Raw genomic sequence first — 13,598 nt, forward strand, 5'->3', positions numbered from 1 at the left:
TTTTCTTCCCAAATTTTATTCTTTTTACCATAGCATTAATATAATAGGTCTTGAATTATAAAAAAATTGCTTAGTTTATTTCCTTCTATGGATCACAATGTCTTAAAGGGAAAGGAACCTTTCTTAATTATCTTGAATCTCCAAAACATATGGAACATAGGGCCTTCCAGAAAACACAGCTTCACCAAGAATGAAGAATGATACCATATTTATTATGTTGCTTATTCACTTACTTCCTTTGCCTTTTCTCTTCAATAACAATAAAACTTAAGGCAATTAACATCTGTGTCTTTTCTATCTCCTATTTATGTACAGATAGGTGGTAATTAAGTATTAGTTTGATGAAGAGCAATTCCTTTTTTTTTTTTTTTTTGACAGGCAGAGTTAGAGAGAGAGAGAGAGAGAGAGAGAGAGAGAGAGAGAGAAAGGTCTTCCTTTCCATTCGTTCACCCCCAAAATGGCCGCTACGGCCGGCACGTTCCGCCAATCCGAAGTCAGGAGCCAGGTGCTTTCTCCTGGTGAAGAGCAACTCCTTTAACTCCTTTATATGTTTCTTCTTTACATAATTATATGAACTATCTATAAATCAAGCCCTACCTACTTCTAAGAATGAGGGAATTTACAGGGGGAAATCCTTCATCACTAGTATCATATTTAAATCAAATAAGAAAAACTCCAAGTACACAAAACCATTGTTATTTTGGCCGTTTGGATTTCCTCTTCTGAAAAATGTCTATTGAGGTCCTTGGCCCATCTCTTAAGTGGGTTGTTTTGTTGTTGTGGAGTTTCTTGATCTGTTTGTAGATTCTGGTTATTAATCCTTTATTGGTTGCATAGTTTGCAAAGATTTTTTCCCATTCTGTTGGTTGCCTCTTCACTTTCCTGACTGTTTCTTTTGCAGTACAGAAACTTCACAATTTGATGTAATCCCAATTGTTAATTTTGGCTTTGACTGCCTGTGCCTCTGGGGTCTTTTCCAAGAAGTCTTTGCCTGTGCCTATTATCTTGCAGGGTTTCTCTGATATTCTCTAATAATTTGATGGTGTCGGGTCATAGATTTAGATCTTTAATCCACGTTGAGTGGATTTTAGTCTCTGGGTGTAGAAAATGTTTGAAAGAAATTTTCTAGCTTGCTATTTAGTTTGTATGAGTGCTAAATGCATATCTACAAAACATATATAACTGACCCACAAGGATATTTGGAAATGGGAGCATATCTGTATGAAAAGTACCTAGCAACAGACCTGGCAGAGAGAAACACTCTGGGAATAGCACTTCCTTTTCTCCCTTCTTAGAAGGGCAAGTAAATAATTCAGGGGCTCACAATGATTAAACTCTATTTAGGGAAACCATATTGCTTCTTATCATGTTCATTAAAAGAAGCCATTTTCTTCTGAAAGTCTTTTTTTTTTTTTTTTTTTTTTTTTTTGACAGGCAGAGTGGACAGTGAGAGAGACAGACAGAGAAAGGTCTTCCTTTGCTGTTGGTTCACCCTCCAATGGCCGCCGAGGCCAGCGCACCTTGCTGATCCAATGGCAGGAGCCAGATACTTATCCTGGTCTCCCATGGGGTGCAGGGCCCAAGTACTTGGGCCATCCTCCACTGCACTCCCTGGCCACAGCAGAGAGCTGGCCTGGAAGAGGGGCAACTGGGACAGAATCCAGCACCACGACCGGGACTAGAACCCGGTGTGCCAGCGCTGCAAGGTGGAGGATTAGCCTAGTGAGCCACGGCGCCAGCCCTGAAAGTCTTTTCAAACTAACACAGCATCATACCAATTTATGGTACTCCTGTACATACTGCATGCCACATGTGAGGTAATATATGTGAAAACACTTTGTAAACTGTTATGATAATATAAATTATTAGTGTTAGATTTGTACTTCATGTTAGATTTGTATTTCATTTTGTTAGTAATTTAAAATATAAACTCATTTGCTCTACTTATTTAAAATGTAACTTTATGGAAGAGGCATTTAGTACAGCAGTTAAGATGCTACTTGGGGGCTGGTACTGTGGCTCACTAGGCTAATCCTCCGCCTTGTGGCGCCGGCACACCAGGTTCTAGTCCCGGTTGGGGCGCCGGATTCTGTCCCGGTTGCTCCTCTTCAGTCCAGCTCTCTGCTGTAGCCCGGGAGGGCAGTGGAGGATGGCCCAAGTATTTCAGCCCTGCACCCGCACGGGAGACCAGGAGGAAGCACCTGGCTCCTGGTTTCGGATCATCACAGTGCACCGGCTATAGCGGCCATTTAGGGAGTGAACAAATGGAAGGAAGACCTTTCTCTCTCTCTCTCTCTCTCACTGTCTAACTCTGCCTGTCAAAAAAATAAATAAATAAATAAAAAAAGATGCTACTTGGGACTTCCATCCCAAGTTGGAGTGCTTAGGTTAGAGACTTAGCTACATTTCCAATTCATGCTTCCTGCTAATGTCTACCCCTGGAGGCAGCTCATGATGGCTCAAGTACTTGGGTCCTGCCACCCACATGGGACACCCAAACTGAATTCTGGATTCCTGGCTTGGTCTGCCCTTTCCTGGCAGTTAAAGACATTTGTGGAGTGAACCAATGCATGTATCTTTCTCTGTGTGTCTCTATCTTTCAAATGAAATGAAAATAAAAATATACATTTTAAAAAACAGATGTTCACATGGTTAACTATTACACTGTAAACTCATTGAGGAGTATAATATTTAACCTAACTCTTGTTAGTATCTGGTTTAGTAATGCATTTCATAGGTACTCAATAATTAAATTCCTGAATAATGTCAAAATGATGTAAAATGCATTTATGAAAAATAATACATACAAATATTGCTATCCTAAATGCTTCGTGTAACAAAGGAGAGCATAAAAAGTGGATTCGATGATTCAGTTATTTTTTCTAACTGAATCTATTGTTATAAGCTTTAATTAGAAAGAAAAATAACAAAGATTTTTGCAAAATATTTGTTTGTTCTGTAAATGTTGAGAATAGTACAAAAACAAAACTGCTGTAACTTGTATTTACCTGTTTTTGAGCAGAGCTGTAAGGCTCTCAGAATTGAGTTGCTGCATCAAAGCCTCTCTCAGTGTAGGAAGCATGGACAGCACTGTGATACAAACAGACAACACAGTAGCTCACAAGTGATATGCCCACCCATACGGAGAAATGCACATTGTTTTAGACTGTATAAAGAGACTAGTGAGAGCAAGGGTTGGGGAAGGTCAGGGAGATTCAAATTATTAATAATAATATAAAACTAGTTATTAGTAAATCATTACTTGCTTACATTCACTGAACAAAACTGCACATATGCTATGCTCACAGCAAGGTGAACAAGCCACACAGAAGAAAGTATGGAAAGAATTACTCCTGCATGTTATTAATGGTGATCTTTGGGATATGAATTATCAGTATTTCTGTTTTTTCTTTTTTTTGCTTTTAAATTTACAATAAATGTTTATTTTTGATATAATGAGAATGATCAAAACCATTTTAATATTTAGTAATTTATTTATTTCTATTTCTAGAAAAAGTTTATTAAATACTACAAAGCAAAAGCACTTACTATAACCTAGACAAAAGTGCATAAGGCTAGGAACTGAAAGCTTCTGAGTATTAGTTTTGGTTATGACAATGGCTGTTGCTTGTTTCTTACTCCTAGAAACAATGTGAAGATAAAATGTTTTATGTGATTTATAGGAGTTATTTTATGGTATAAAAATTTTGGAGAAATACCCATATGTAAGTTTAAAATGAATTTTTAACACTAAATGAGTAATGAAAACTAACAAACACCACATTCTGAAGGGGAAAACTTTAGTGTATCATTTTTACTTCTTGACTAGACATGATATATTAATTTTAGAAATCCATATTATTTTTTCTACATAAAATTCAGGTTTTAATCTACTTGACATATATTTCAGTGCTGTATTTTGTAGATTTAACATATTTCCTCAGGCTGTATATTTAAATCACCTAAGTTTTCAGATTGTTATCTATAGTAGCAGTGTAAAACCAAGGTAAGCTTGTCTCTTGATGTACTACTATATATATCAATTGCATTATAGTATGTAGTATTTAGTCCAAACAGTGTTAATTTTACAAAGAAAAGAGCAATACTAGAGTCCTATCTTCAGAAAATGGAGTTAATGGGAAACTAATTTACAGATTCTGTGGTATAATGAAACAATTTGTGAGATGTCTCATTAATAATTCTTCTGAAAGATAAGAGACTATCATTTTCTAGCCAACTGTATTAACATTACCAAATGTTTCTGTATCTAGTTCAAAACAGCATTCACATCATCCTATCGCTATCTGATCTCCGACATTCTCAGTCCAAACACAAATCACAAGACTGTCTTTTTTTTTTTTTTAATTTTTTTGACAGGCAGAGTGGACAGTGAGAGAGAGAGAGACAGAGAGAAAGGTCTTCCTTTGCCATTGGTTCACCCTCCAATGGCCACCGCGGCCAGCACACTGTGGCCGGCGCACCGCGCTGATCCTTGGCAGGAGCCAGGTACTTATCCTGGTCTCCCATGGGGTGCAGGGCCCAAGCACTTGGGCCATCCTCCACTGCACTCCCTGGCCACAGCAGAGAGCTGGCCTGGAAGAGGGGCAACCGGGACAGAATCCAGCGCCCCGACCGGGACTAGAACCCGGTATGCCGGCACAAGACTGTCTTTTAAACTCAAATCTGTATGCCCTTGAGCAAGTTACTTAACCTCCTTATGTCTCAGTTGCTTGGTCTGTGAATTGAAGATAGCACAGGATCTACCTTAAAGGATTGTTGCAAGAACTAATTGAGACATAGAAAACAATCAGAACGGTGTTTCTTTGCTCATGGAAATATTCTGTAAGTGTTGGCTCTTGCTTTTATTGTCCTTATTTGGTTTCTTGGGATACACTCTATATTGTAAGCATATTCTTTATATATGAAAGGCAGAAATGACCCTGTATTCTGACTATTGAAAGGCAGAGTATGCTGCGACTCTGAGCTGAATCCCAGATCTTATTAGTCTAAGAATAAATTAGTATTTCTAGAAGTCACACCACACTGTCTGCTCATAACAAACTTAAAACTCAACTACACTACCCAATCCTTACTCAAACATCCTGCTTCCAAGCAAACTTAGATAATTCTGTATCTATACAATCAGCTCTTAAGGCAGAACAATTCATTTTTCCCAGTATAGCACCTAAATAAGACTATTTTTTATCATGAAACTTTATTTGTGGTGTCACTTATTCATCCAAGCATAATGTCATGTGTAAACCTGACAATCATCCATTCAAAATCTTACGTAATGTCACAAAGACAAAGCTAAACAGCAAAGCAAAGAAGTATTCCATTAGAAGCTATCTTTCAAGTTGGGTCCAACTTCTTTGGTAAGAAAAATAGTTACATTTACTTGTAAGTACTAAATCTTTCTTGTCTACTCATTATATCTTAGCCAAAAGGACAGAACTATAATCCTATTATTTGTAACCCTATTATCAGTGTATATCAGACAGAGGTTTGGAAGTTTTTCAGTAAACCTATATTTTTGTCTTGTGATCACCACATTTTTATTTTTAATTTCCTACAGCCTGTTATTTGCTAATCTGAGGGTTATAAAGGTTATAGAAATGTACCACCCATACCTCTTGCTAGGAGAAGCACTGTTAACTGACAACCATTTCTCTGGATCCATTACTATTTTTGCACTGCTCCAAGCAAGGACAGTGCTCAAGTAGGGACACTAAAGTTGCCCATTTTCACTGGACTCCTCTACCAGAGAAGTCTGGCTTGCAAATGCTTCGTTGTGCTGTAGTCTGAGGTTCTTCTTACCTAATCTTCTCTCTTTCCTTCTTTAAAGAATTGTCAGACCTGTAAGTGGTCTAAAGGCTTTCCTTGCCTATTCCTGCTCCCTCCATTTTCCTCTTCACAGGCATTTCCCTCAAGAAATCTCTCCCACACGTAATCCCACCTTAGCATCTGCATCCTGGAGAACCCAAACTAACACAAGGATCCATGTCAAGCTGAAATCACAAGAGTTACCATTTTCTGAAAATCTCAGTAATAATCTGAAATGGACCATTCCATATTCTCTAAAATTCATTAAATTGCCTTTGGCTATATCACTATGTTGAATGCTTAATGTTAATTTAAGGAATTATATAATTTTTAAAAAGTTATCATTTATTAATTTATTATGTGTCAAGCACTTTCTGTGCATTACTTCACCATAGGACATTTCTGAAGTGGGTTTCATGATGCTCATTTTATAGAGGAGACAGTAGAGATTTAGACTAGTCCAAAGACACATTGATATCACAAGGCAAGCTGAGATTTGAAACAGACCTGCTTCAGGTGAGAACCTGTGCTTTTACTCACCGTATCACATCATAGTTGTCACTATATACTATCTTTATGATGATCCTTTGCTTTATAGAATGAAGGTATTTTTCTAGGCATTATTATTTCAAATATTAAAATCGTATTCTAGGTCGGCGCCGCGGCTCACTAGGCTAATCCTCCGCCTTGCGGCGCCAGCACACCGGGTTCTAGTCCCGGTCGGGGCGCCGGTTCTGTCCCGGTGCCCCTCTTCCAGGCCAGCTCTCTGCTGTGGCCAGGGAGTGCAGTGGAGGATGGCCCAAGTACTTGGGCCCTGCACCCCATGGGAGACCAGGATAAGTACCTGGCTCCTGCCATTGGATCAGCGCGGTGTGCCGGCCGCAGCGCGCCGGCCGTGGCGGCCACTGGAGGGTGAACCAACGGCAAAAGGAAGACCTTTCTCTCTGTCTCTCTCTCTCACTGTCCACTCTGCCTGTCAAAAAAAAAAAAAAAAAATCGTATTCTAGCTATAATTTTGGATGTCTATACCCATTTTGATCTCAGCCTCTTCATATGTACAATTGAGGCAAGTGAACTAATTATAAAGTATTTACAATTCTAGAAAAAATTCTAAAGTTGAAGAAGATAATTTACCTTTATAAATTCTTTCCAAATTATTTTTTCTTAAAATAAATGTTCAAGAAAAGATTAAGCTTCAAAGAATGAAAAAGAAAAGCAGGTTTGACATAGACTTGAGAACTAATTCTTTCAGGATGCCAGTTAGAATCTAACACATGGTTTTCTTCAAACGGGCACACTGACTTTGTCATGGCATTCTCACAGTGGGATTCTAGCTCTGGAGACTGAATTATAACCACTAATCAACACTGGTTGTGTGTACATTACTATGCCAGACTTACAGTCTGTCATTGCCAACTGCAAACTTAACAGACTAGGATGCTCCTGTGATCTACAGGCCACAGGGATCAGGTCTGCCTCCACAGCCCTGCTTCCCACTGCTGCCCACTGTTCCTTCCTCTCTGCTCTACAGCCTTATTGTTGTTTCCCCAAGCTTTTTCATATCTCAGGCATTTTGGATGGCTCCCTCCATCGGACCATTTAGTGTCTCCTCAAGTGTCACCTCAAAGACAGCTGAATCTCTTGATCACCCTGTTTTAAAGAATGCACACACACACACACACCCACACACATATACAGCTTTATTCTTCTATGGTAAATAGTGTGCCTAAGGTTACTTATTTGTTGTTTCTCATCTTATCCTCTCAATAGAATAAAAAACCTAAAGATCCAGGATATGTGTATTTTTTAAATTGTTCACCGCCTGCTTTTTCAGTGCTGGGCTCTGCAAGTATCTACTGAATGAATAAAAGCAAATGAATGAACACATTTATATTGATTTTTAAAATTCATAATAAAATGATATACTTTAGTTAATGCAAATATTTGCTATATTTATCATTCTTTGGTCCTGGTGACATGCAAGTTAATATGAATCATCAAACAGCTTTATACAATTCTTTTTGCCTTACCTGTCATATTGCAAGTCCTCTGGTTACTTTCAAAATGATACTGACGTCGTGCCTGGGCAATGTATTCTGCAGCTTCCCTTTCTTGTATTTCTCTGATTTTCCTCTGTCCATATTTTCCCAGGATATATACTCCTAAAATCATTTTAATAAATAAGCTAGTATATTAGAGTACTAACAACCCCAAACAAGATTTTAAACCCAGTTTATCAACTTAAAGACTTATATTATTGAAAAGCAAAACATTTTCTTTTAAAAAACCTAAACAAAAGAACTGTAAGATTGACCAAAAGAGAAAGAGCAGCATTTTTAAAAAAAGATGTATTATTTACTTATTTGAAAGTCAGAGTTACAGAGAGAAAGGGAGAGATGAAAGAGATCTTCCATCTGCTGTTTCACTCTCAAGATGGCCACACTGACCTGGGCTGGGCCAAGATGAAGCCAGGAGCCAAGAGCACCATTTGAGCCTCCCATGTGGGTACCAGGAGCTCAAGTACTTGGGACTTCGTCTGCTGATTTCCCAGGCCACTAGCAGGGAGCTGGATCAGAAAAGGAGCAGTTGGGACATGGACCGATACCAATATAGGATGTTGGGGTCTCAGGAGGAGGTTTTACCTGCTAAGCCATCAAGCTGGCCCCAAGATTAGCATTTTAACATCCAATGACAGAGGCAGTGATGGATGTGTATGAAGCAGAAAATAATCACATCTAGAAGGGATTAAATCTATCCAGTGCCTTTAATAGTTAGCTAGGGCTACTCTAAAGGTCCAGCAATAGGGAATGGTTTAAATAAGTTGTGGTTTATGTACACGATGTGATTTTTTTTTTATTTGACAGAGTTAGACAGTGAGAGAGAGAGAGAGAAACAGAGAGAAAGGTCTTCCCTCCATTGGTTCACTCCCCAAATGGCCGTCATGCCGGTGTTGCACCAATCCGAAGCCAGGAGCCAGGTGCCTCCTCCTGGTCTCCCATGCGGGTACAGGGGCCCAAGCACTTGGGCCAACCTCCACTGTCCTCCCAGGCCACAGCAGAGAGCTGGACTGGAAAAGGAGTAACCGGGACTAGAACCCGGCGCCCATTTGGGACGCCGGTGCCACAGGCAGAGGATTAGCCTAGTGAGCCATGGCGCCGGCCCCACGATGTGATCTTAAGTAGTTATTAAAAACCACACTCCATGGTCTGGCATTGTGGGTAAAACCACTGCAAGCACCACTGGTATCCCACATGGGCGCTGGTTCATCTCCCAGCTGCTCCACTTCTGATCCAGCTCCGTGCTAATGTCCTGGGAAAAGCAGTGGAAGATGGTCCAAGTGTTTGGACCCTTGCCATCCATGTTAGAAACCCCAAAGAAGCTCCTGGTTCCTGGATTTGGACTGGCCCAGTCCTGACTGTTGCAGCTACCTAGAGGAGTGAACCAGTGTATGAAAGATCTCAGTCTCTTTGTCTCTCCCTCTCTCTGTAACTCTAATTTTCAAACAAATAAATAAATCTTAAAAAAAAAACCATACACTCCTAAATATTTAATGATTCAAGGCAATGTCTACATCATATGCTTAGATGATAAAGTAAGTTCTCAGATTTTTTTTAATGTAATAAATAGAAAAATAGATTGGGGGAGGGGAGACAGCACTGTGTCATAGAGGGTAAAGTTGCCACCTGTGATGCTGGCAGCTCTACTTCCAATCCAGCTTCCTGCTAATATGCCTGGGAAAGCAGCAGCAGATGATCCAAGTGCTTGGGTCCCTGCACCTGTGTAGGAGACCGGAAGAAGCTCCTGGCTCTGGGCTTCAGCCTGGCCCAGCCCATGCTGTTGTGGCCACTTGGGAAATGAACCAGCAGATTGAAGATTCTCTCTCTATCTCTAACTCTACCTTTCAAATAAATGAATAAATCTTAAAAAAAAAAAAAAAAGAAAAATAGATGGAATTAAATTTTAACATATAATAAACAATGATCCTTGTTGAATGGTGGAATAATAGGTGATTTTTTTCTTCTATTTGCTTCTCTATATTTTCCATAATTTCTTCAATGAACACATTCTTTTAAAATATATACATTTTTTATAGAAGAATGAAAGTTAAGTAATCAGACAACTATTTACCCACCCACATGTTAGAATAATCTCTGAGGAAAGGAGAGAGGATGAAACTCAAGCCATCTAAAAACTAGTACCTTAATTGGAAGAAAGAAGAGCATATTAAAACAATACAGTAGAAAAACACAAGTGGTATCATGGCCCTGCAATTGAATACATTCCAGCTTAGAGAGTATGGCACAAATATGTATGTTTTGGTCTATACCCAAGGGCCTGTCAGTGGTTCTACTTGAGAATGTGAACACTCCACGGTGTTTACTTAGTACTGGGTCAAAAGCCACACCCCTGAGACTTAAGGGCTTCAATTAACTTTTATCTCTGATCAACACCAAATACTTTAATTAGCACAATGAATATCAGCAATATATATTCCTAGGTCAAATTAATGGTGTTCCAGATATCAGGCTAACTGAAGCATTTTAATAATATTTGTGTTAACTAGAATATAGAATCTAGCAAATACTCTATCCTTAGCAACGGCTTAGCTTGGAATCCTCAGCTGCTAATCTGAAGGATTCTTAGTCAAATGAGTTAACCAGATGGCCAGCTGGATCCTACAGCTCTAATGCTGTTGTACTGGCTTCAGGTAAATCTTTTTATACAGGGTTCTGTGGTAGCACCAAAAAGAACAGAAGCTTGAACCTCAAGGAGCTCATAGAACAGGCTGTGTTTCAGTTTTGTCTCTGCTTGCTAATAAATGTTCTGTGTGCCAGAATTTGGCTGCATTGGAACCTAGCAGCAAGCTTGTAGGGGAGTAACTAATCATCACCTACCCCTATCTGCCTGTGGATCCTACTATCTACCAAAAATAACCTGAGAATTGTGCATTACCTAAATAACTGGATTGGTTTGTTTGTCACAAATGAGAAAAGGGAAAACCTCTAGGAACTGTAAAGCAGAACATTCCCTGAATTATTTTTACTAATACAGATGCTATGGATAAACTGATGCAACATAGTCTTAAAAATAATAGTTCAGTAAAAGGGTATGTGTTACAAATAATTAGAGGACTAGTGTTGTGGTATAGTGGGTAAAGCCACTGTGTGCAATGCTGGCATCTCATATGGGTGCCAGGGCATGCCCCCGCTGCTCCACTTCTAACCCAGATCCCTGATAATGGCCTGGAGAAAAGCAATAGATGATGGCCCAAGTGTTTGGGCCCCTGCTGCCCATGTTGGAGACCAGGATGAAGCTCCTGGCTCCTAGCTTGAGCCTGGCCCTGGCCATTGTCATCATCTTGAGAGTGAACCAATGGATGGAAGATCTGTTGTCTCTCCCTCTCTCTGACTTTCAAATAAATGAATCTTTAAAAATTAATTAGAATAAAGTATGATTGGTATTGCAATGTTTGTATGTGTTATAATCATGCCTAAAGAGTAAATAAATAGGCTGTATAAGGGGCTACATGGCTATCTTTCCTGTAATACATCCTAAATAAACTGATGACGGGGACACAGTATTAAGAGAAACAAGAAACTGACTTATATTTCACAAAGTAACCCTTTCACAGGCAATTTTGACACATTAGTTTTGAAGGAATTTGCATGTATCTTATTTGTGCAACAGATTTCTGAAAGTCACATGTAAAATGATTATCTTTCAAGTTATTCTGTAAAATGAAACATTGAAAACACTGAAATGGTACCCACTACATTGGCAAGACTTTTTCTGGAGTAATAGCAAATTAGACTGGTGCATGTTTTTTCCTGAAGAGAAGGTCTATCGTTCTCAAGAAATCTGATGAAGCAAATTTTAGGAACTCCTGTATCAGTTAAGTGCATCTTAACTGAAGCCAAAAAAGAAAATGAATTGTTATGGGTTGAATTGTGTTCACTCCCCTTTTCTACCCAAAATTCGCATGTTCAGCACTAGTGCCTTATAATGTGCTCTTATAGAGGTAAGGTCTCTAAAGAGGTAATCAAATTAAAATGAGGTCATCAGGGTGGTGTCTAATCCAATGACTGGCTTTCATATAAGAGGAAATCTAGACACAGACACATGAAGAGGAAAGATAATGTTTAAACAAATAGAGGAGAAGGCTATCTACAAGCCAAGAAGAGAGGCCTGGTACAGATCCATGCTGACACCTTGATCATGGATTTCTAACCTCAGAACTCCAAGATAATAATTTACTTTTGTTTAAACCAGTTGGTTTGTGGTATTTTGCTATGGCAGCACTAGCAAATCAATGTGTGGAATTAGGCTAAAATCCCCCAATCTACTTTTTTTTTTTTTTTTTTTAGTTTGCTTGTTTTCATTTAGCACTGAAGTTCCTCCTATACAAGGTCTAATTCACTAAGGCTTTCAATGCCAAATTCATAAATTCTCATGTAGTCAAATTTATCTCCTTAACAAAATAAAAATAAAAATGACAGAGAATTAATTATCTAAAATTTATAACTGAAAACTATTTATTCACTAGTAGCTTGAATTCTGGCATGGAAGAGAGCAGACATGGATGGCACTGGCACCAACAAATTAGATGACTTCTGAGCAAGTTCCTTCCTCTCCCTGGATTTAAATTTCATCATCCATATAGTGAAAGACTGGAATTATATAAGCCTTAAAGTTTATTTGATAGCTATAACTTCATTTATGAATTTAATGTATTTACCAATTACCTCATGAAATAAATGTTAATTTATTTTGAGGTTAGAACATTGGTGGTACAGGAAAATATCAGTTGGGCTTTCCTAATCTAATGTGGTTATCTTTATTTTTAAAATATTTTATTTATTTATTTGAGATGCAGAGTTACAAACAGTGAGAGGGAGAGACAAAGGTCCTCCATCTGCTGGTTCACTCCCTAAATGGTCCCAACGGCTGGAGCTTGAGCCAATCCAAAGCGAGGAGCAGGAGCTTATTCCAGGTCTCTCACATAGGGGCAGGGGCCCAAGTGCTTGGGTCATCTTCTACTGCTTTCCCAGGCCATAGCAGAGAGCCAGATCAGAAGAGGAGCAGCCTGGACTCAACTGGCACCCATGTGGGACGCCAGCGCCACAGGCGGAGGATTAACCTACTGCACCACAGCACTGGCCCCTTAATGTAGTTATCTTGAGATCATCTCTTAGCCTTCTCCTGGGGGAGAATTTCTGCAATGCAACTATTTTACTGGGTTAGTAATTTCAATAGCAGTTTGAAAATAATTTATTAACATGATTCCCAGTACAACAGATCCCCACATTCTGTTAATCTGATCTTTAGAAATGATTTTCTAAGTTTTGCTACTTTCCTACAATCCTTTTAGCATTGTCTTTTTTTTTTTTAAGCTTCTATGTAATGAATACAAATTTCATACGTACAGCTTTAGGAATATAGCAGTTCTTCCCCCCATTCCCATCCTCCCATCCCCATTCCCATCCCACCTCCTACTCCCTCTCCCATCTCATTCTTCATTAATATTTGTTTTTAATTAACTTTATATACAGAAGACCAACTCTATACTAAGTAAAGATTTCTACAATTTACACCCATACACAAACACCAAGTATAAAGTACTGTTTGAAAACAAGTTTTACAGTTAATTTTCAAAGTACAAGTCATTAAGGACAGAGGTCCTACATGAGGAGCAAGTGCACAGTGACTCTTGTTGATTTAACAATTGACACTCTTATTTATGTCAGTGATCACCAGAGGCTCTTGCCATGAGCTGC

At 38.9% G+C, this 13,598-nt stretch overlaps 1 protein-coding gene across 1 annotated transcript in view; it reads right to left on the bottom strand.

Annotated features, from left to right (window-relative positions):
• PEX3 (peroxisomal biogenesis factor 3) overlaps positions 1–13,598 on the bottom strand; it is a 41,040-nt gene that overhangs the window by 22,112 nt on the left and 5,330 nt on the right. The window contains exons 2-3 of the mRNA XM_002714856.6: positions 7,854–7,985; positions 3,009–3,090 (exon numbers count right to left, since the gene is read on the bottom strand). Of these exons, the coding sequence (XP_002714902.1) occupies positions 3,009–3,090; positions 7,854–7,985 (214 nt within the window). The remainder of the gene's footprint in view (positions 1–3,008; positions 3,091–7,853; positions 7,986–13,598) is intronic.

This window comes from Oryctolagus cuniculus, chromosome 5 (assembly GCF_051225735.1).
Source record: "Oryctolagus cuniculus isolate XC-2025 breed Fujian yellow rabbit chromosome 5, ASM5122573v1, whole genome shotgun sequence".
Lineage (NCBI taxonomy): Eukaryota > Metazoa > Chordata > Mammalia > Lagomorpha > Leporidae > Oryctolagus > Oryctolagus cuniculus.